This window comes from Eublepharis macularius, chromosome 12 (genome assembly GCF_028583425.1).
Source record: "Eublepharis macularius isolate TG4126 chromosome 12, MPM_Emac_v1.0, whole genome shotgun sequence".
NCBI classification, from domain to species: domain Eukaryota; kingdom Metazoa; phylum Chordata; class Lepidosauria; order Squamata; family Eublepharidae; genus Eublepharis; species Eublepharis macularius.
The window spans coordinates 46,358,356-46,380,908 of NC_072801.1; the positions used below are offsets into that span (position 1 = coordinate 46,358,356).

Below are 22,553 nucleotides of genomic sequence, written 5' to 3' on the forward strand. Positions count from 1 at the left end.
AGGCACACACAACTTCCCTTTGGTTACGAAGCAGAAGCAACACTTGTATATTCTCCAGAGCAGTAAGAAATAAAAACTTCTTTTTAAAAAAATTAGGAAATCTACCCTGAACTAAATGGAAATTGGCTTTAGTATGTCATTCACAGAGCTGGAGTGAGTGGTTGCCTCCACAGGCATCTCAACATTTCAGATCTCATGCAAGCAAAATGGGGGAAAAAAAAAAGGAAATGCTTCCCAGGCCTTTGCTTATTTCAGATTTCTGAGTTTGTGGCTTTTCAGGTAAGAATGAGGGAAATGGTCCATTGCTTTGAGCATACAATTCAGAACATTATTTACAACAAATTGTAGATAAATTAGAGAAAAATTATTTGATCACTCAACCCTCCACCCTCTTTTTGCAGCTAAATGTAAGTTACAGAAAGTGGCTAAATTTCAGGCAGAAAGTTGAAAACCTGGGTGATTTGTCCAGGAAGTCTTCCTTTTTGCAAAAGAATGAAAGAATTGCCATTTGGATAGGAATCACCATTTGGATAAGAGCTCCTTTCCCGATCTAGACAACCAGTAAAAGAGAAGGTCCTTTCATTATCCAAAATTATAATTCTGTAAGTGCATTTATCTTTCATTTATTGTCAATCACGCCAAATTTGAATTAGCATATTTTTCCTATTCAGTAAAGTCTGAATCATCTTTTTCTACTGTATTTTTCTTAGTAAAGTCTGAAACATCTTTTTGTCTGGATCATTGTATTTTGATCCTGCATTGCAACTTACCAAAAAAGAAAAAACAAACCTAAAGGCTTCCATCTGCAGAACTGGAAACAGCACGCAAACCTCTGGATTGTATTCTCTGGGGATTTTTCATTCCACTTCAATGATTTTTTTTCATTCCTGTACAGGAAATTATTACATCATAGAAAGTTCCCAGATGGAGACTGTTTCTCTTTGCTGCTTTCCAAGCAAATCTGCAAGTCCAGTGGATGTTTCCCTTTTTGTTTCCCTTTTGATCATCCGTTTTATTTACAGAATATTAGCAAACCTCTCCTAATTTGGCACAGCATTGCTGACTATAATCTGACCCATGAGACTGGCACCCAAAAGGAGTCTGTGTTCAGTTTCTCCAATATGGTTTTCAACTGGCTGGAGGCACTATGGAGGTCTTCTTTCACCAGAACCGTGTCGATAAAGTGGCCATACTGTTCCTCGATGAAGGCTGCCGAGTTAGCCATTTCTATCTGCTCCTCATCCTGCAAATCAAGATGGAATGTCAACTAAAGGCAACACTGCGGGTTCTTCCAAAGAAATGCCACTAGGGTGCACTAGCCAAAAAGAAAATAGTTGGGATGAGGAATCCTGGTAAACAATCGTGCGTTTTGTTACTTGTGAATAATGCAGAATACAACGAACTCTGGTTATACCTCCAGGCCCTGTGCAATCTATTTCCTTGCTAGCCAGCCAGAGTTTACATTGTGTGTTCAACTTTCAACATCCTAGCAGCGCCATCCTAAACTGGTCTACTCAAAATCCTATCCAATGGGGATTACTCTCAGGAAAATGTTCTTAGGATTGCACTGTTATTACCACTGCAACCTACTTTAAACAACAACATGGGAAACATGATTGCAGGACATAAAAATAAGGGATGGAACAGGTGATTCAAGGCAAGTGCGGCAGGAGCAACACAAGAAATTAACACAAGAGCAGTGACATTGCGTCAAATGGTCCATTTAGTACAGCATCCTTTTTCCTATATTGGCTAAGCAGACGTCCCAAGATAGCCTACTGAGCAAGGCACAGAGGGTAAAGACTCCCCTTGTTGTTGCACCCCAGCACAGGCATTCAGAGGTTTACTGCCTTGGAATATGGAGGTTCTATTTAGTCATTGTGACTAGTACTTAATGAAAACCTGCCCTCCGTGAATCTGTCTCATCCCCTTTTAAAGCCAACTCCATATCCTTCCTATATAACATTAAAGCCATATACCATTAATTCTACCACCACTCCATCCTAGTAGGTTTCTGAATTGCCTACCAAAACTACGTTCTCATTTAAACGCCAAGCAGTCGTAGCTGAAAGGCTTTTAATTTTACGTATAAACACCTGTCCACTGGGTTGGATCCAGCCAGCTATTTTGCCCAGTCTCACAGAATTACATTCCTTGCTACACTTTCTGTCACATATAACTTATGTCCATGCTGGTCCTATGATCCCTAGCATAGCCTTTTCGGTGGTCATGAACCTTCACATACAAATGCCATGTGAGGCAAGGACTATAGCAAGAAGAGGAATTCAGCAAGACTGAGTGAAGAGAGTGTCAAGACCCAACCCCAAAATCAATGTAATTTATTGGAACTCATGGTCTGCTCCTTGTGCTGAAAGACAGATTAGGACTGTGGCATGTTTTGTTTTAAAATATTTATTTTTCACCAGAAGAGACCATCTCCTCCCTATTCTTGCAATGAAGTAAGTCTTGGGAAAGGAATCAGAGGTGATAAAAGATCACAAATTCAACACAATGGCGAGGAGAAAAAGCATTGCTTTGTAATATGTAGTGCTAAGGCACTTCCCCACACTGCTATACCACATAAGGAACGGGAGGGATTCTTCTTATAATAAGGGAGTTCTGCACATTCTTCTCTGAGCCCCTTGGAGGAAGGCTGGAATAAAAACTTAATAGGCAGGCAGATCAGACCACTGATCCATCTAGTTCATGTATTCTGTATGCAAGCAGCTTTCCAGGGTCTTTGGCAGAAGGCCTTTCCTGCTCCTCCTACTTCAGCTGGAGGTATATCCAGGGAAGTATCCTATCTGCTTAACCAGTAATCCATTTTCCCTACAACCCACCAGCCCTGGTGTTTGGCCTCCCTCCTACTTCTCTGTGTTGCCCTCCAGTTCTGCACTTAGTAGTTCCCACACCATCAACCTGGTTTCCAACTGGGCTCTCTCAAACAGTCCCTATTTCTATGCTGCCTCCAATCCACTAGACCTGCTCACACATCCAGGAGCCTTAACTCCCCCAACCAACAGCATCTGATCCACATGTATACATACAAAGACTCCGTTGTATGTTCCAGCTTGTGTGAAATACTTACAAACGGGACAGAGATGTCCTCTGGCGCTAGAGATGTTGGGGCATTCTTTTTCTTTTCCAAAATAAGAGGCTTCACAAACACAACATAGGGCTTGAACTCAGGCGTCCTCAAGTGCTTCATGGCCTGCAAGCGGAAATATAAACAAGCAGGCTAGGCACCAACCAGTAATGTCATACAAGAAAAAAATTCCAATCCAAATCGTTTTCAAAAAGCCACTGAACAAGGAAGATAAATGGGGGGAAAGGCCTAGGATTCAGCTGTGCCTGGAAGCCTCTTTATTACGAGCCACTGGCAAGAGCAGCATTACAAAGCCATCGTTATCATTTCTGCTCATATTAATCCAAAGCACTTTAGAGAGTCACCTAGCCCATTTTCTCAGGGAATTCAAAATATGATCTCTCTGTGTCATTGCTGTGAAGTGTTTCTTGTTTTGCATAGCTGACTTCATCATAAACAGTAATACATCTCCTAGACTATTATTAATGGAATATTTTAAATTTAACAAACTATTGCACAGCTGAATGTATTTTTTTAAAAATCAGAACCTAACAGAATGGCCCTTCCAAATGACATGCTGGGCTGAACAAGAAGCTGTCCAAGAAAGATTAGAAAAGACTGCTTCTTCATCTTCCCCTGCAGCAGAGAGCACACACTGGGGAAGGGGGAAATAATTTGGACGACAGGGTGGGCGAGACCTTGGATAATTTGGAATTGGGAACCAAGCTGCAAGATGAGTGGACAGAGCATATGGCATTAATGCTTAATCACACTTTGGGGAGAGCAAGAGGAACATCTTTCCCTTGTCAACACACAACTATTTATAACACTTATAAGTTGTGTTCTCTGAAGTGCGCCAAATCATAAAATCTCTCCATGAAGCCATCACCAATAAAGAATGAAAACCCAATCAGAAAGCACTTGACTGCTCCTTGGGACCATTAATACAGTTTCTGTTCCGATGTGTTCTTGGTTCTGGCTGATGTAGATCTCCCCCAAATTAGGCTCCTCCAAATGCATCGCTTTTCAGTCATCTGGACCCACAATGGGTCATAACAAACCTACAATGACTAATACTGCTGGATCAGATATGGCTTCCTTAAACAAGGTTATTTATTTGTGTGTTCAGAAAATTTATATGCCACCTTTCTGTAACCTGTTTGATGGGGCTCACAACTAAAACAATATCAACAAGCAAACAAAAACAATCTAGCCAATAAAAAAAGCTAAGCATTTTTTTAAAAAACCCAAAACCAAAAAGCAGATCACACAGACAGCCAACAATGAATTCCCTGTGGTTACTGCAAAAGTCTCAATCTGGTTCCCGAGCCAAGGAAGGCAAAGGTCCAGCACACAGGTAGTGGCTCTCAGAATTCCAAGAACTCCAAATTGCTGAGTGACAATAACAAATTGCTCCACCAAAACTTGTGTAAGCCAGCATGAGTCCAATGGTTATAGAATCAAAGGCAACTCTGTGAAAGCAACTCCGATAACAAAACTGGGGATTTACCTCAGGCACGACATCCACCAGGCAAACTTTATTCTTGAACATGACCGACTGTATGGCCTCCAAGCTTGTTCCATAAAGATTCTCCTTATACTCTCCATGCTCAACAAACCTAAAAATGTTGAGGGAATTAATTTAAAAAAAAAACAGAGAAGAAACAATTGTAAAAGATGTGCCAAATGCTTATTACAGTATTACAATTTCTCTTGAGGGGAAAAATAACTGGCAACAAAAAGGGTGACAGAAGGTAACATCTAGACTTCCTCTTTTGGGGAGCAGTAAAGTCGTCAAAGTGAGGGACATACTGTCTCAGTTTCACATAGGCAACAGTATGTGTAAAATGGCCATCCAGAACCTAATCCCTTGAATGAGAACTGAGACCCGAAAACTGAGAACATTAATAATGATAGCACTGTTGGGCTCCAGATATAAACACCAGCAACTTGTGGAGTCAGACTATCGATCTAGCACAGTCCATACTTTGACTGGCAGCAGTTCTCCAAAGCCTCAGAGCTAAGCTACAAGAGACAAATTACATGAGGAGAAGCAGTGAAGAGAGACACAATGTTAGCCTGGAAGCTGAGTTGTAAAAGAGATCAGAAGGCTTTGTCAATTTCCCCTCTCTACAGAGCCAGGGAGATCCCTGCTCAGAGGGTTTATTCCCCCTCTTTGCCTCTTAGAAGGAGAGGTGAAACTGAAAGAGCCTTCTGGAGGCAAAGAGGAAATAAACTCTCTGAGCAGGGATCTCTCTGGCTCTGTAAAGAGGGGAAATTGACAAAGCCTTCTGATCTCTTTTAAAACAGCTTCCCAACTAACATTGCGACTCCCTTCAAGTGCTCCTCCTCGTGTAATTCATCTCTTGTAGCTTGGCTATCAGCTAGAGGTCTTTCCTATCACCTACTACCTGACCCCTTTTTAAAGCAAAGATGCTGAGGATTGAACCTGAGACCTTCTGCATGCAAAGCTGATGTTCTACCACTAAGCTGCATTCCCATCCCATCAGCCTGAGTGCTTTAAGCTTAAGTCCAAGCCTACTTATGAAACGAGAACACTTATGGAATCGAGCACACCTTTCCCATTTTGTGACAGTTTTACAGTGGGAAAACCTGTCCCTGTAGAATTTCTTTTTGATCATGCATCTTGTTAAAGGCAAAGAAACCGCTGTTAGAAAAGGAGATGACAGCCTATCTCCATCACAGCATACATGAATCGGCCTCCTAATTTTGCCCCACAACAGACATGCCTCCTGTTTCTCCCTGCAAGTCAAACCAAAGCCTACTTGTTATGTTGCACATCAGTCTCAAATGACTGCTTTGAAACGAAGTTGTATTCCACCCCCTCCTTTTCGTGACTCTTCTTGGACCTTGTGGTATCTGGAAAGCAGAGGAAGGCAACATTAGACAGCATCCATTTATCAAATATAGCTGGTTGCAAAGGGGCGTTTGTTTCAGGCACCAATGAAAGTCTCCCAGTGTGTTTCTGTGTGCTACTGGACTCTTTTTGATTCTGTGTGCAACTTTGATCCTAATGCCTGCTTTTTCTTGTTTACTGATGGCTTGTTAGGACAGCCCACTGCTAGGTCATAGGCTTTTTCAAGAATTTCAGGAAGGCTCTCCCTTTGTTGATAGTTTGGAAATTGTTCACGGGGGCATTTGCAGTGGATGTCTAATCTCTCTTGAGGCTGCTGGGAATTTCCTTTGTTGTTCTTCTGTTCTTCAGAAAATGAGTTTGGATCTCTCCATCATTTATCTTAATCTCTCCAGAGAAGCTCACCTCATACTTTGAACAACACCAGTCTTCTATCTGACCTCTTTCTCTTGGTTGCTGTGTAGCTGGCCCAGAGACTCATTCACTGGTTGCTTGTTTATTTAAGACATTTTTAGTCAACCTTTCTCCAACAAATAGACATCTAAGTCCATAGCCATCACCATGCCTTGTGACATCAAATTCCATCATTATATACCATGTCTCCTCTCCCACCTACATCTGAGCTTTACTCAAAAACCTGTTCCAGTATTGCAAGATCTCCACTCCAACTGCATCATAGTGCCCCTTTTTCCTCCTCCCCTTCTGCATATATGTCTATGGAAAGAATCATTCTTATTTCACTTTCATCTGTAAAATATATGGAAATGCTGCAGAACAGACTCCTTACCCTATTCCTGAGGGATTTATGTACCGCATGAGGATATTCATTGGCCAGTCTGAGCAAACACTTGCTACACAACTTCTTTCTAATAAAAGTTACTTGGTTGCCATGGAATATGTGGCCTTTATCGTGTCTTGGCTGTTTCTCTCTTAACAATATCACATATTTTCCCATGCAAGTTGAGACAAGAGGTAAAGGGTGCCAGATCATAAGCACACAGTGGGAGGGTGAATCTACAGCTACAGAGACATGGGCAGGCTCTTATTTAGGAGATGCTCAAATTCTTCCCTTACCCACTCACAGAATATGTCAAGCCACAGTACACAGTAGACTGTAGCTTCCCCTCCTTTCTTTTCTTCTACTCACCCCTAAGCTGAGGGAAAGAATTAATTGTCCCCACTATAAACAAGATGAGAACTTGGTGTTCCTCCCATACCAATTTTCTAGCATTTTCTAGATTACAGAAGTGCCTGCCATTAACTCCACTCTGACGTAACATGATACCAGGATTTTGGTAGCACAAAGAGACAAGTCAAAATGTCCATCTTAATATATCACATGAAAATCATAGTTAAGCCTAACTGTGGTTAATGAACCAACTTCAAATTACGGCTTGAAATCCTGAATTGATGGACCTGAACTAACTACAGTTAGTGGAGTGACTTGCCTTCAGAGAATCACACACTATGCATAGTTATTGTAAGCCATGAATACACATTATGTCTGAACTGCGCTTCTAATGGTCTAAAGTACACGTTATGTTTTCCCCAGGACATTCCCGGGTCAGGTAGAGAGGCGTGTTATCAAATTCCATACTTACCAAGCATGCATGGGCCTATTGTGGAAGTGTAATGTGTAGCTCAGTAGTATGCATGCAACTCCCAATGTGGCAAATACCTGTTTCATGTCAGGAAAAGGACAAAGACCTATGCATGACTGCGAAGTAGAACTTCAGAACAAACCTATCCACCCAACCCAGGGCCATCCATGGGGAAAATCTAACATGTAGTTAGGACCCAAGTCACAGCCCCATACCAAAATCAGTTTAGATATAACTTAAATCATCCTTTTTAGTTTTACTGTTCCAACAAATTTAGGGACTGAATTCTCCAGAAAATGGAGGATACTTGTGAGCACCTACAGCACATACATAATCCTCAACTCCTCGGCAAGGATGGGGTAGTGAGAGCACAGGACAAAATCTAGCTCCATCTTCATCTTCCCAAATAGCTGATCAGAGTCAGCACTGATTTTTCTACTGAGTCTACATGTAGTACAACCCTGGCAGTTGGATCGGGGGAGGAAACTGAAACAACATATCTGTTAAAAACAAAAACAAATTTAAAGCCAACAGCAATAGAAACCCATTTAAAAATCAAACTGAACTCACCCCCTAGCAATGCTTTTCAAAAAGCCTTAAAAAGAAATGTTTTTAACATGCTGGGGAAAAAAAGAATGGAGCTTAAATTGGGCAGAAAGTTCAAACTGGCTGCGTTTCATTTTCAAAGAGGTAAACATCATAAACACGAGATTAGTTAAGAGGAAACTGAAGGGCTTATTAGAAGAGTTAAATGCCTTCAGGAAGCCTGGATGTAGTCTAAATTCACTGTAATGCAACATTTAACTTGTCAGACTGGAAGGCTGAATTATTTGAACAACATTCGTGATTTCGGAGGCAGTGATTACTATTATTTTATTTTTATTATTATTATAAATACACAAAACTACATTCAACAATAAACCACAAAATTATAAAAGAGGACATACAAAGAAAGGCATGGATTAATTTCTTATTGTCCTTTCTCAGATCTCACATCGCAACAGTCCTAAATTCCAAAGTTCAGATCAAAGTTCAGATTTGGTTTTAATACTGAATGGATAATTAACTGAAGGGCTGGTTTTAAAGCAGCATTTGAATTGTTTTGGTCTTATGGTTAAACAAGGGAATGAACCAATGATGCTGTACAGTAATAACGCATGGAGTAGCTTGCAACACTTGAAGAGAACTGAGAACTGGCAAAAATCATTGTGTGAATGCAAGAAGATTGGACGAGGAGGTATCAAGGTAAGTAACCTATTGGAAGCTATTTTGTTTAAAAATAAGGAACACAACAATACAAAGGAGAAGACAGTATGATGGAATCACACCCAAGGGGGTAGCGATGGGCAGTGCAATCCTGAGGCCTGACGGTCACTGCATGCCCGTATACTACAGTGCTACTAGTCTGCTCCCTAAGGACTTCGGTGGAACAGCTGCCCTGGTGGCTGAGCCTGACAAGGTATGGCTAGGAGAGAATGCTCCCTAGTTGTCCTGGCAACGTGAGCAGAATCCACCAATTGCAGGGTGGCTGCAGTTGACAGTGCTGTGAATGGCCATAGCCAGTCCACGGGTCAGGCCACGTTGGCTGTTGCCAGCTGCCAACACTACTCCCCTACCCTGCAGAGAGCAGGAGCACAGAGCAGAAAGACCCCCACAATCGGTCTTGCCTCATACCAACCGGGGCGCCTGACTCGAAGGGAGATCTGCCCCGTGGAGAGGAGTTACACTGAAGGTGTAGACAGGGCACCTGCCCACCCACTTGCCCAACTTCCATTACTGACAAGGGCTAGAATGGCAGCTGTAGCATCACTTGCTTGCAAACTCCCCCTCCCTGCTACCACTCCATGAAACATGCACCCCCTCCTTGAAAAGTAAGACCGGAAAGGCAGTTGGACCTAGCGAGGATCACACCCACAGCCCTCAGCACCCAGGATCAGCCCCCCAAGTCTCAGAGAGGCAGCATCTTAGAACCAAGCGGGAGGCGGGTTCTGAAACAAATAACGAGAATTCCCACTGGAAACAATAGGAGAGGCTGGAAGGCCCATTGAGTATGATGGGAGCCACGAATGTCCATCAACTTGCAGTGGCTCCATCAAAATACATCACTGCATCAAAAAGGTGCGAGGGGGATGCAGGATGAACCTCAAGAGCTGTGCTCAGGTGTCAGGATGACAGCCTCTGGGACCAGAGAAGGTGCTGTAGGGGCCGTCATCCCATCCCTATGGCAAAATTCCCAAAGTCCATCTCTGCCTCCACAAACAGCAAAAAGGAAGGCCTTGTGGGGGACGAGCCTCAGAGCCTCCAGGATGCCCCCCCACACCAGTATCAACCTTGCCCCTTGCATACAGTGGTCTTCTGCCTGGCTTATCAGATGCCAGCAGTGCTGTCTGTCAGAGAATGAGAGTCATCTGTGGTGTCCCCCCACCAGACACACACAGGCAACACTCCAAGTCCCACCCTGCTGTCTGCAGTGAATTTGAGGGGGGAAAGGGGTGAGGGAAGCTGAGCGGGGCTGTAGCCTCCAAGGTGCCACTGGACACCTTGGCAGTAGAACCAGAAAAGGCACAGAGGCACCTGGAGTCTCTTCAGGGCTACCCCATATGTACCCACCCAGAGCTAGAGACCATTTGCTGGGATGTGTGAAAGGGCAGACATACGGAGGAGGGGGACTACGGTCATTTACAGGCAAACAAACAGAGGGAGTTGTTGTTTGACACAGACTTTAATGAACTGCTAAAACTGAAGACGATGTCTGGACTCATGTTGCCAACTTCCCTTGCCTGGGTAGCGGGCTATCCCTGTTGGTGCAGTAGTCAGGCCCAGGAGAGCCATTTGTCATGCTCCTTTCTCAGGAGCAGGGCTGACTTGCGAGCTGCCTGGGAAACCACTCCTGGGGCTGGCTTGAAGGGCAGTCAAGAAGGATTCTTAGGGGGCGGAATAGCCATGCTCCTTGGCCTCCCTGACAGGTCGCAGCCTGCCTGAATGGGAAATGGAGACATGTGTGGCTACAGGCCTGGCCTCGCACAAGTCACAGCTAGGTCTGCCACATCCTGGGAAACCATCCATGGCTGGGGGCACTGGCTCCATTGCCAAGGTGCTGCTGGCAAATAGATGATGGATGCCCCTCTGGCAAGAAAGCACTCTTCGTCTCCATCTGGATGTTCCACTGCTGCGTGGCTGCTTGGAACTCTGATCCTGTGAGGGAGACATGCATTGGGTTGCAAACCCTTCATCGTGGAGTTATGGAAGCAAGCACCCAATCACTTCGACCTGCAGCTGCACTCTGTTCTCTGCCTGAAGGGGTGCTCAGCCAAGGGACTCTGAACAGAACCCCAACCTGGGCTGCTAGGAGCCTCCCCCAAAACAGCAGTGCTGAGAGTGGTTTCCTGGGTGACTGTGTCTGTGGCAGGCATGGGCTGTGCTGGCTCACAGGCAGGGGCCACACTCCCCCAGTGAGCCCCCATCACAGAGACCAGTTTTGGGAGGGCACAGGTGAGGGGAGAGGGCAGGCTGGTGTGGACAAGCAAGCTGGGGCAGCCACCTCCCCTGCTCCTTGCCTGTCTGTGCATCCTCACCCCTCCTCGAGCCAAGTCTCAGGAGATGGGTAACCTGCAAGGGACCTTGGATGGGTAGTTGCTAGTCAGGCATTCTGGACATGGCTCTCCTTCCATATGTGAGTGTGAGACAAAGTTCCCCTAGTGCACTCTTTCCCCACCATTACGAGCACCCTCTCCCACCTCACGCTTTAAGTCCCCATGGCAGGGGGCACTCGGACAGAGTCTCCAGCTGCCTCCCTACTTACCTGGAGTCATGGGCGCCCTGGCCAGCAATGATGTAGGGTGCCTGAGGAGTTGATTGAGCACGAGGGAGGGGGTTCAGCCACCACGGGGGTACAAGCAGATTGGTCCCCACAGTAGTCAGCATCCTATGCTTTGCCAGGCCACTTGGGAGGGGTTGAGCATGGGAGAGTGTCAACTTTTCCCATACAATGGGCGCCTATGGCCTACATTGTCATTTTCTGTGGTGTAACTACTGGGGATGTTCCCGGGCCTGAAACAACTTAGGGAGCTGACTAACTTGCACCTCCCCTAGGCACAGGGACTGCAGTTAAGTCCACACCTGGCCACTGTGGCCAGGCACCAATGGGGGGCCCAAACCGTGTGGTGCCAGGCCGCTGCGCCAGCATAGAGAGAGTTACAGCAGCATAAATCCAGGATACGTCAGTGTAATTCCTTATCAGCTCCCCGAGTGCTTTCACCCCCTCCCCTTCAGGATTGCAGTGTTATAGTGATATTGTAAATGAATTATTCACATAGGAAAGAATAAGAATAATAAAAGAGGCAAAAGAATATATCCACTCTGCAATATAAGAACAATGGTTTGTCTAGAATATCAATTTCCACACTAGCCAGCCAGAAGACCCACAAACAGGGCTCAGAGGACAGAGTCTCCCCATGTTCTTCCCTGCTAGCACCTGGTTGGTATACAGGAATATATTTCCTCTGAAGTAGAAGTTCCATTTAGCCATCCGGCTAATCGGTCTGACATAGCTACCCTCTGTGAATTTGTCTAATCTCCTTTTGAAGCTATTTAGAATAAATCTTATATAGTTTAAATAACACTGGAGAAGAGAATAATGCTTACAGATTTTCAAAAATAAAAGTGAATTGAATAAAAATGCAGGATACACAAAAAGAGCAGGGGGAACCCTTGGCACAAATCTGGACAATTTGATAAGCACGTTAGGTTGGTTAACATAGATTCTGGTTAGTAAAGAAGAGTTAAAAGAAGATTTGTAGGACAATATGGAGAAGACTGATAACAAGACTAGGAAAAATAACTTAAGAATTCAGAGTTTTGAGAGAAAAACAAAAGGAGAAATTTTGGAAAATATTCAGAACTTTAATAGGTTGTACTGATTCAAGTTCAAATATGGAAATTAAAATGAATCCTGTTTTTAACATCAGAAAGGAAGTAAAGTTAAATAAGATGGGTTAGAAGTTTTTACTTTTCCTTCTTTATTAAGTATCACCTTGTGGAGAGAAGAGCTTAAGTGTTTTACTAGAAGATAAAACAAAGAAGAGCTTCCATATAAATAGGGCTTATCTTTTAGATTAATGATAGAAAGAAAGATTGTGATAATTATATTAGTAGAGGAAGCAAAGGAAATTAACAAAAACTGATTAAATTAGAGGCAAATGAAGTAGAAATTAATTGAGAGCTGGAAAAGAATGAAGCTCTTTTCCAGCTCTCAGTTGGCAGGAAGGAAAGGGGAATTGGGGGATTAGGGAACCATAGGGAAAAACCTGCAGAACTGATTTCCAAGCATTCAATTATAAGATCATATCTGCTGTAGGAAGGGGAGAATACAACACATCCCCCTTCTTCTCAACCTCTTTCTTAAGAATATTTTTATTCTTGCTTTCTTAAGTACAAATAACTATGTATAATAAAATGAAGTTGTTGACACTGGATTTAACGGGATTGATCAATCCATTTAACAGAAATGCCAAGGTATTAAAAAGGATGACGCCAACATAATTTTCATATGTGAAACACACAGAGAGTGAAAAGGAGGAGGAGGACTTTTAAAGGGTTTATATAAATGAAATAATTGTTCACGTGCCTTATTGACTAAAATTAAAGGGGTTCAAACTGGGACCCAAAAGACTTGTTTAAAAACTACTTAACTTATCAAAGACACAGAGGAGAAAATATATAAAACAAGCTGAAAGTCTGCAAGAAATTGTAGGGTGGCAGTGGAAAAAAATTATCTGTCCTTCCTAGATCTTTTAAGCTTTCAAGGACTTGAACAACCTAGTTCCCCTCTCATTTTTTCCCTCTTTAATGGACTCACAGCTGCTCTGAATTGTTCTATTCCTTCTGGATAATATATTTTGCCCACATCAGGCTTTTTTTCAATTTTTTTTTTTTAACTTCGGGGAATCTCCACTAGGCAGACAATTATATGGGAAGTTATATATAAAGACCTGCCTATTGATGACCTCTGCCATGTTGCACATGATGAAGTGGGCTCTATTCCAAAAACAGCATATGGTGGAATAAATGCTGGTTAGTCTTTCAGATGCCACAGGGCTCCTATTTATTTTTGCTACAATAATACGGATCTACCCTTTCTGGAATGATTGCTGTCACATGAACTCTTATTAGAATCTTAATTCTGGAAACCTGGGAGTTTTGCTAACTGCTTAGAAGTCTATCTTCTTTAATTTCATTCATTCTCTTGATGGTTGGTTATTACCAAGCACAAGAAGGAAAACACTTTAGCACAAGAATTAGGCACTGTAGCACAAAGCGACACTTACAATGGAGTACACAGGTCAACTGGCTCAAAGAGTAATCAGAAGAGCATTAGAAAAGATTTCCTTGTATGGTTTGGCCCTAGACTCGTCTCTGAGTTCCACTCAATGAAACAGAGAATTCACAAAGTAAGTTCAAAAGTCCATCCAGATACTGGGCCAGTGTTCTCACTTGCAGGTCCATCAAAGCATCTTACACTATGTCAGCATCCTCAGTAGCCTGTTCCCAGCATTTTAGGACTCTTCTGGTAGTGCCATCCCCCACCTCTGTTAAAATTTGGAATTCATTGTTAGGATACTGACGTGTCATCTGCCTTCCTTCAAATTGTTTTTCAAATCTCAGATTTTCTATGAAGCCTTTGGAGCTCAACCATTTAACCTCATTCCCTACTAGAACTATGTCTATCTGACCTTACTGCACCATATTTATTTATTTATTTTTATTTTATTCATTCAGTTTTTAGCCCACCCTCCCCACGAACAAGTTCAAGGCGCGGTACAATAAAATGCTCAATAAGCATTTGATAGACAGACGGATTTAAAATCCAGAAAACATAAATACATAAAACAGCATATCAGATGGTGGCCCCCTCCAATTTCCCCAATCATAGCATAAAACAAACCAAAGGGAGTGGGTGGGGGCCACAGTTTGATAATATTCTAGTGACTGCATTTATAGGGGGGCAGGAGACTTTTGTCGCCCCCTTGGCAGGAGACCGGTAGGGAGGCTCCTAAAACAATCAGAAAATCAAAGACTGGCCTCAACCATATGCCTGGTGAAACAACTCCGTCTTACAGGCCCGCCAAAATGACATAAGGTCTTGGTGGGCCCAGGTGCCCTCCGACAGAGAGTTCCTCCAGGTTGGGGCCAGGACTGGTTGAATAGCAAGGGGGAGAGTATTGTCCTTTGCAGGACACCACACACTAAAGTCTGGAGTGTGGATAAGCTCTCCTCAAGTGCCACCCTTTGTCCCCAACCGTGGAGAAAAAAGGCAAGCCACTGCAAGGCAATCCCTTGGATCCCCACTTCAGCGAGGTGGTGGGCCAACAGTTCATAGTCAACCGTGTCAAATGCCGCTGAAAGATCCCATTGTCCTCACCTCCATCTCCTTCCTCTCCTCTGCTGGCTACCTGGTATCAATTTTAGGCTCTCTGTTCCCTGGGATAGGGACCTCTCTTATTGTTCTTATTGTTCGGTAAAGCATCATGCATTAATCAATAGTGTTATTAGTAATAATAATAATTTCTAGTGGTTCTCGTTTTGTCCTGACTGTGTTCTTGTCTTCCTTTTACACATTCACTATTCATAGTACAAAAACTGCAGAAGAACAGGACAAAATAATTTACTTTCAAGCTGGTACAATGATATACCAGTGTATTAACTCATGGCTCTGCTAGGAGACACATGCATTTATTTAGAGAATGTATACCCTGCCTCTTCAGAGATCTTTGCAAGGTGCTCACAACAAAAACAATAAATCAACAACAAACAAGCCATTAAAATAGCATAAAACAAACAGTGCAATCCCAAGCACAGTGATGCCCTTCTGAGCCCATTGACTTCAGTGGATTTAGAAGTATGTAGAAAGACTCTGCTTAGGACAGGACCATTGGCAGCCTACAATGGTATTCATAAAACAGTCCTCAGACTAGGAGCAGTCCTTATAACAGCCTTAAACAAGATGGAAGCTCTTAGTTAAAAGCTTGGGTAAAAAGAAATATTTTGACCTAAGATTAAGTAAGGCATGTACCAGGAGATCCTTCATGATAACTACTTGCACATCACAGTATAAACCATTTAGGATATAATCTTATGTATTTTTATCTGGGAGGAAGTCCTACTGAACTCATTAGGATTTAGGTCTAGGATTTAGACCTGCTTAATCTTGTTCCCTTTGAGTCTCTTAAAGAAGGTTCAGACTTTCTCTTATGCCAAAGCAGGCACACTACGAGCAACACCATAAGCTCTGACCTGGCTGTTCTCAAAATATTCTGTGGCATAGCAGAGCATGGCCAATAAGCAGGGGTCATTTCATAGAAAAAGAGCTGGAGGAACTTATTAGCATAACTCATTAGCACAACTCATTTGCATATGCCACACCCCTTGCCATCACTGGAAATGTGTCATTAGCATAACTGGTTTGCATATGCCACACACCCCTGACATCACCTACCCTGGCTGCTTTGGACCCAATCCTGGCCATTCAGGGCCGAAATTGGGCCCAAAATGGCAAAAAGGGGCTGAAAATGGCCAAAAAGGGGCCCAAAATGGTCAGGATTGAGCTGCTGCTGAACAGAAGAGTGATCCACCACCCATCAGAGGCCCAATCCAGGCCAAAACGGGCCCAAAATGGCTGAGAGTCAGGTGGGTGGGGCCACCTGACATATGACCTCTTTGGGGAACTGCATTCCTGCGCGTTCCCCCTGGAAATGAGCCCTGTCAATAAGCATGCTTTACTTTTTCTTTTTATGCTTAGATTTAAATGTTTATCTTTAGACTGGCTGATGTTGTCTTACTTTGATCTTATTTGCTGTTTTATTATCAGCTGCAGGCTGGGATTCTCACTTTTTATTGTTTTATAGTGCTTTTATTATTGCTGCGGTTTTGTATATTTGGTGCTTTTAAACTTGTGTGAGTCATTTAATGGGGAGGCGGGAGAGAAAAGCAATAACTTAATAGTCCCTCCATCAACAGTTCCCCTATCAATTTTACTTTGATATAACTCCTCCCTGCTTCTTTTTCTGCCCTAGACAAGTTGATGATGCCGCACAAATAACCACTGCTTAAGCATTGGTTTGCATGGCAGCCACTTAAAAGACAAATGTGATACATACATACACCTACAGTCTGCTGTTATATTCATCCCCAGACATGCATCAACAGCTCTGTAGGCGAACATGACACATTGTCAAAGATTCTCCCCTACGCCACTGCTCCTCCTTTCTCTGTCCATTAGTTTTCAAGTTCTTTTTTCTCAGTTCATACAGAACATGTTCTTTGTTGCAGAGAGCTTCATCAATAGTATGTATTTATTTTAGATATGTATACCCTGCTTTTCTCCCCAATGAATACCCAAAGAAGCTTACATTGCCCCCTTCTTCTCCATTATACTCTCATAAAAATCCTGTTAGGCACAAAGACAGAGAGAGAGAGAGAGAGAGAGAGAGAGAGACTGATCCAAGGTCAACCAGTGAGCTTCCAAGGCACAGTGGGGATTCAAACCGGGATCTCCCAGATCCTAGTCCTACACTCTTAAGCACTACATGCTGGCTCTTAAACACACCATTGGGAATAAATGTCAATTAAATAGTTATAACAATTAGAGAAAAGTCCCACTGAATTACACACACATTTGCCTAATTTATATTGTGCTGCGACCCAATGCCCACATCCCTCTGATGGTGACCTTGACAATAAGGACCTCAAATCAGTAAGTTCCCAGAGCCCTTGGGAAGCTGGATGTTTGCAAGTTTCAAGACTGAGGTGAGAAGTCTGAATCAATCCACCAAATCCTTCATTGTTGCTCTGCTTATAAGCCTTCAATGGAGAAAGTGGGAGACATAATCCTTGGTCGATCCCAAACGGTGCCAGTGTGCCACCCCTGGCAGCTTCAATTAAAGGGCAGAGCTCCAGCAGTCATCAAGCCCTTTTGGGGACTTCTTGATCAGATCAGCTTGTGTGGTCCCTGGGAGCTGTCCTAGGTCCTGTAGTATCCTAGTAGTACCTAAGTCTGACCAACTCCCTGCTCTTGCACACTCTCACCAATTGCTCTCTGCTCCGGAGAATCTGGTGCAGAATTTTGATTTTTTCCCTCAGTGTACAGAGTAACACAGTCCTTCTTCCCATGCACAGCTCATTAATTCCAACATTTTCTTTGTGCCGCAGAAGCCTTGCCTTCAGCAACCACGTCTTCTTTCCCCTGTGCCTTTACTGAAGCCAGAGATGATACTCCACATCTGGTCCAACACCACTAGCATTTATATAATCTCCTCATTAGTTTCCCAAAAATCAGTTCTCTTTCTATAGGCAAGCTCGTTTGACATATATTTCAATTATTTATCAGCTATATTTTTGACAATCTTGCCCTTACTCAGTTCTGGCATGTTCAAAATTGAATCATTTGGCTTACAAGGCTAATCACACACACACACACACACCATTTTGGGGGCATTGCAGAAAACCAGATTTCCCTTTTTTTTCTTCCTTCCTAATGTAGTTGGAACAAAACAAGTTACCCCCACTGATATGGTGTTAACTTGATTTCTCATCTCCCCAGTATTGTTGCTGCCAATCCTTTCCAGACCGACTATTTCTAAAAGCAGAAATGCTGACAGAGAAGAGCTTCCAATGAGCAGATGGGAGGGAAATGGAAAAAGTGGGTATGTGGCTCTGTTAGGTTAGAAGCAAGAAGCAAAAATAGAGGAAGAGAAGAGTCCCTAGAGCATGCCCCTCTCCCAATAACCAGACCCTTTTTCAGAGTAATTGCTTCTCATGAGTTGTTGTTCATTCTCCCACATTCTGCCTTCTCTCTTCTGTCCTGCCTGCAGTGCAGCACAGCTGGAAATCTGCTCATTACAGCAGGTGGGAGAGGAAAATGGACAATGGAACAAAGACAAGAAGCAGCTACAACTTTGTGCAGCAGCTGGTTTTTTTTTTCTACAACAAAACTATAGCATGAGCCAACCACACCATTTCTGAAACACAAAAATGAATTGTCCATTACTTCTTCAAATCACATCCAAGTTCTTTTCAAATCTTTTGATTAATGATTCCATGGTAGCTGGTGGCAAAACACATTTTTATTGGGAGGATAATACAACTGGGACCATTATCAATACTGTTTGCATGAAAAGCATTCTTGGACCAGCCTCTCAATTTCTAGATAATTCAAAATACTCAACACATTTTTTTCAGCTTCGCACCAACATTCAGAAAATGACATGCATTACTTGTGACTAAACCCTCTGAATTTGCACTGCTACCCAAGGCATATTTTATTTATTTCATTTATAGCCCACCTTTCTCCCCAGTGGAGACCCAAATCAGCTTGCATCATTCTCTTCTCCATTTTGTTAGGTAGGTTAGGCTGACAGAGGTGACTGGCCCAAGTTCACCAAGCGAGCTTCCATAACAGAATTTGGATTCACACCAGAGTCTCTGCCAAATCCTGCTCTGACACTCCAACCACTACACCACATTGGCGTTCCAGTGGAAATTTGTATAGAAAGCACAACATTGCCAACCATAAAATAAATTAATTCCAACTATTCTGTTTAATCTTACTGGTCGCATAAATCATTTATATGATAAATAATACTGAAACACCCTAACAGAGGTGCGAATTGCAACACTCCTAATATCTGTTTTCCCACATCTTATCTGCCATTTTCACACTTAGCTGCCTTGCTCAGTTTTAATTTGTTAACTTCTATGTCCTTTCTTTTCTCTTCCTCCCTATACCTTAAGGCATACCTAAACTGTGGTTTAATAGGCATTTCTTTCTCCCAGGAACCCGCACAAATGTGGTTTGGGGGAGAACAAGAAAGGGTACAGATCTCTCATGGAGAAAATGCAGCACTCACACCAAACTAACTGTAATGGCTCTCTTCCATTCTAGGAATTTATAGAGGTTTCCAGTGGTACAAAGGAAGAGGGGAATTAAGCCTCCCGCTCCATGTCATTTTCCCATTCTGAAACCACTCCATAGAGTCACTGTTTGCTCCATTGGGACCTATGTGGATACCAGCGGATTAAGAGAATGTTTCCCCAATGGGACAAACAGTAGTTCCATTTCAGGTCAACAACATTATATGGGGAAAAGGAGAGGCATTAAGCCCCTCTCCCTGCATGCCATGGTTCTGACCCAAGTTGGGGCCTGCCTGCCTGGAAATCAGGTTTCACCCAGCAGCCCCCAGTCTATGCCGATGGTCTCTGGAGCAGACCCTGGGATGGACCTGCAAACAGCGTACTATACAAACAGGTCCTTCTCTAACCACTAGACGATACTGGCTCTCTCACTATGATTTATTATGTATTACATTCCTGTTCAGTGACTAGCAATGGTTTATTCTTCTTCTGAGGCAGGAGATGCATCCCAAATGGTTCTAAACCAGGGCCACATCTTAAAGATGACACAAGCAGGCATCTGTACCAAATGGAGCTATCACAAATGGAATCTAATAATCGGAGGTGAAACCGCCACATTTAACAGGAACACAAATGCACTCTCTTGCTTCTATCTTGTGTTATAAGGAAACAAAGGAGATCAAGAACTGTGTTCAAATCCTGCCAGGATCTTTTTTACTCTTCCTAGAAAAAAGAAGAGGAACACCAATTTCAAATATCTAGTTAGAGTTCCCAATACAACTGTAGGTTTTTTTTTCCAATCAGAAACTTGCATGCACCCGTGACCTTGCCTACCAAATCAGAACATCTGACCATCAAAGTCAGCCAAGACTATTTTGAATGGCAGCAGCTCTCCGGAGTCTCAGACAGAGATCCCTCCACATCACCTCCTACCTGATCCTCTTGACTGGAGATGCTGGAGACTGCACCTGGGACTTTCCGTACGCCAAACAGATGCTCTACCACTGGTCCACAGCCCCAGTAGCAGCAAGGTACTGAAACCCTATAAGGATGCTCTAGAGGTGAGCCATCCCCAGTTCTGCCCCCACCTTCATTCCCAAATATGTGCCACTCAACAGTTCTGTACTAAACTAACAACTATGTGTTGGCCCAGATGGGCTCTCAGCACCAAAAGATGACACTGTTTCACTCTTAGCAACCTGCAGTAAATATAACTGAAGAGCATGAGCTTCTAAATAGCATTAGACAGCAGAGGCTTGACAGCAAAAAGTAGCGCATTAAAGAGAGGAGGAAAGCTACTCAAGAAGGTTTGCACATACAATTACTAAAGACTCCAGGCTGAATATCAAAAGTCTTCATGCTACAGGAATGTAAAACCCTTGAATGGTTTTTGCCTGGAATATTTACTGTAGTTACTTTATTTATAGCCCACCTTTCTTGCTCAGACTCCAGGCAGATTATCCTGCAAAAATAATGCAATCAAATAGCATGAGACACCCAATAAGCCATGTAATAACGTTAGGATCACAAAAATTAGAAACAATGCAAAAAATAGGTACAGAGATGTATCTGAAAATGAATCCAGCAGTTTTTATTTGTAGCTCAGTGAGGTCAAGAAAGGCTTATTTCCCCTATATGTTCATTTGGGGGTGGGGGTGGCCTCTCCTTAACGCCATCCCAGAAGCATTAAGAAGTGTCCCAACCAGTAAAGATTTTTTAGTAAATAGCATTTTTGTCTGGGATGACTCAAGGTAGGTTTCGTTCACATTCAGGGTTGACTAATCACTATAGTCTGGTGTCAGGAAGGAATTTCGCCCTAAACCAGATTGGCTAGACATCCTGGGACTTACAACCATCCAGTACGTGGCATGGCTTGCTTGCTGAAGTCACCCGGGGCCTTTTTGCTGTGGTCTCTGCACCATGATCACCTTCTGTGATCTGGGTTGCTTAGAGGGGTCTGTTGGGTGGCAGAATCTTGATTATTGAGAAGACATTTGTGATAGATATCCTTTTATTTCCTTTTCACTCTCATGAGTCTGACAGAAATAGCAAGGCCTTGCCAGTGCTGAGACAGATATCTGACTGCTCAAATACTATGCCAACCCTCTCTGTTTATAATGCCCTGGGGACTGGGTAGGCTCTGAACAGTAAGTTGAAAATCATAGTGAACAGACCAAAAAGAATCCCACAGGAGGGCAGGCAAACCCGCCCCCCCTCCACTTGGCATGAGAAGCGCGCGCGTGCACACACACACACACACCGCTCAGGTGCATGTCCAACACTTCAAGGTAGAAGGCACCATCTGCATTTGGGATCCCCAGAGGATCAAGGGTCCATCTGTGCAGCTCTCAAATCATCAGAAATAGGCAGCTGGACTGGGCACAGGGACTGGATTATGGCTGGAGCACGCATGCACGCACATGATTTATGATGTTCTGGGACACTTCTTGATTTCTTTTGCACATTGCTATACACATGCATTTAATTTAGCACATGATTTCAATCTCACGCCATGAACAAGCAGGGGATCAGCTCAGACCCATCGCAGCTGCATTTGGGAACACTTTTGTCCTCCTGCCTCACAGCCCAAGTGGTGAGTCACATGTAAATGTAAATAATGGAGGCTTCAGAATATCTATTTGTTCCATGTTAGAGCTGCCAGTTGTCTCAATCTTGCTAGTTCTCTCTCTCTGATGACTGAGTGTGGCTATATGGGTTATTCCAACATCCTGTTCCAAGACAAGAATGGTTAACTGGAACATCTGTCCAGTCCCATGCAATAAACAAAGGACAGCTATCCTGAGGACTTTGTTGGAGCAGAGACCACATTTCAGTATGGGAATGGGAGAATGAACAGCAGCAAGGATAAGCAGTGAATGAAACAGGCTGAGGCTCAGTGGAAGACCACCTGCTTTGTATGCAGACAGTCCCAAGTTTAACCCCTAGGAAATCCTTTAACTGGAGGAAAAAGGAAATCCTTTTTCAGGGTGCTAGTGTTGGAAAGAACCCCCTCTCAGATTAAGAGCCTGGAAAAGTTAGGCTGGTCACTAAAGACCATGCTCAGCTGACCTGGCAGGAGACAGCT

At 43.3% G+C, this 22,553-nt stretch overlaps 1 protein-coding gene across 1 annotated transcript in view; it reads right to left on the reverse strand.

The window, feature by feature from the left end:
* Positions 1–760: 760 nt before the first annotated feature.
* Positions 761–22,553, reverse strand: part of MPP3 (MAGUK p55 scaffold protein 3) — a 78,464-nt gene continuing 56,671 nt past the window's right edge. Inside the window, exons 15-18 of the mRNA XM_054994699.1 lie at positions 5,872–5,965; positions 4,596–4,704; positions 3,089–3,211; positions 761–1,243 (exon numbers count right to left, since the gene is read on the reverse strand). Of these exons, the coding sequence (XP_054850674.1) occupies positions 1,064–1,243; positions 3,089–3,211; positions 4,596–4,704; positions 5,872–5,965 (506 nt within the window). The 3' untranslated portion in view covers positions 761–1,063. The remainder of the gene's footprint in view (positions 1,244–3,088; positions 3,212–4,595; positions 4,705–5,871; positions 5,966–22,553) is intronic.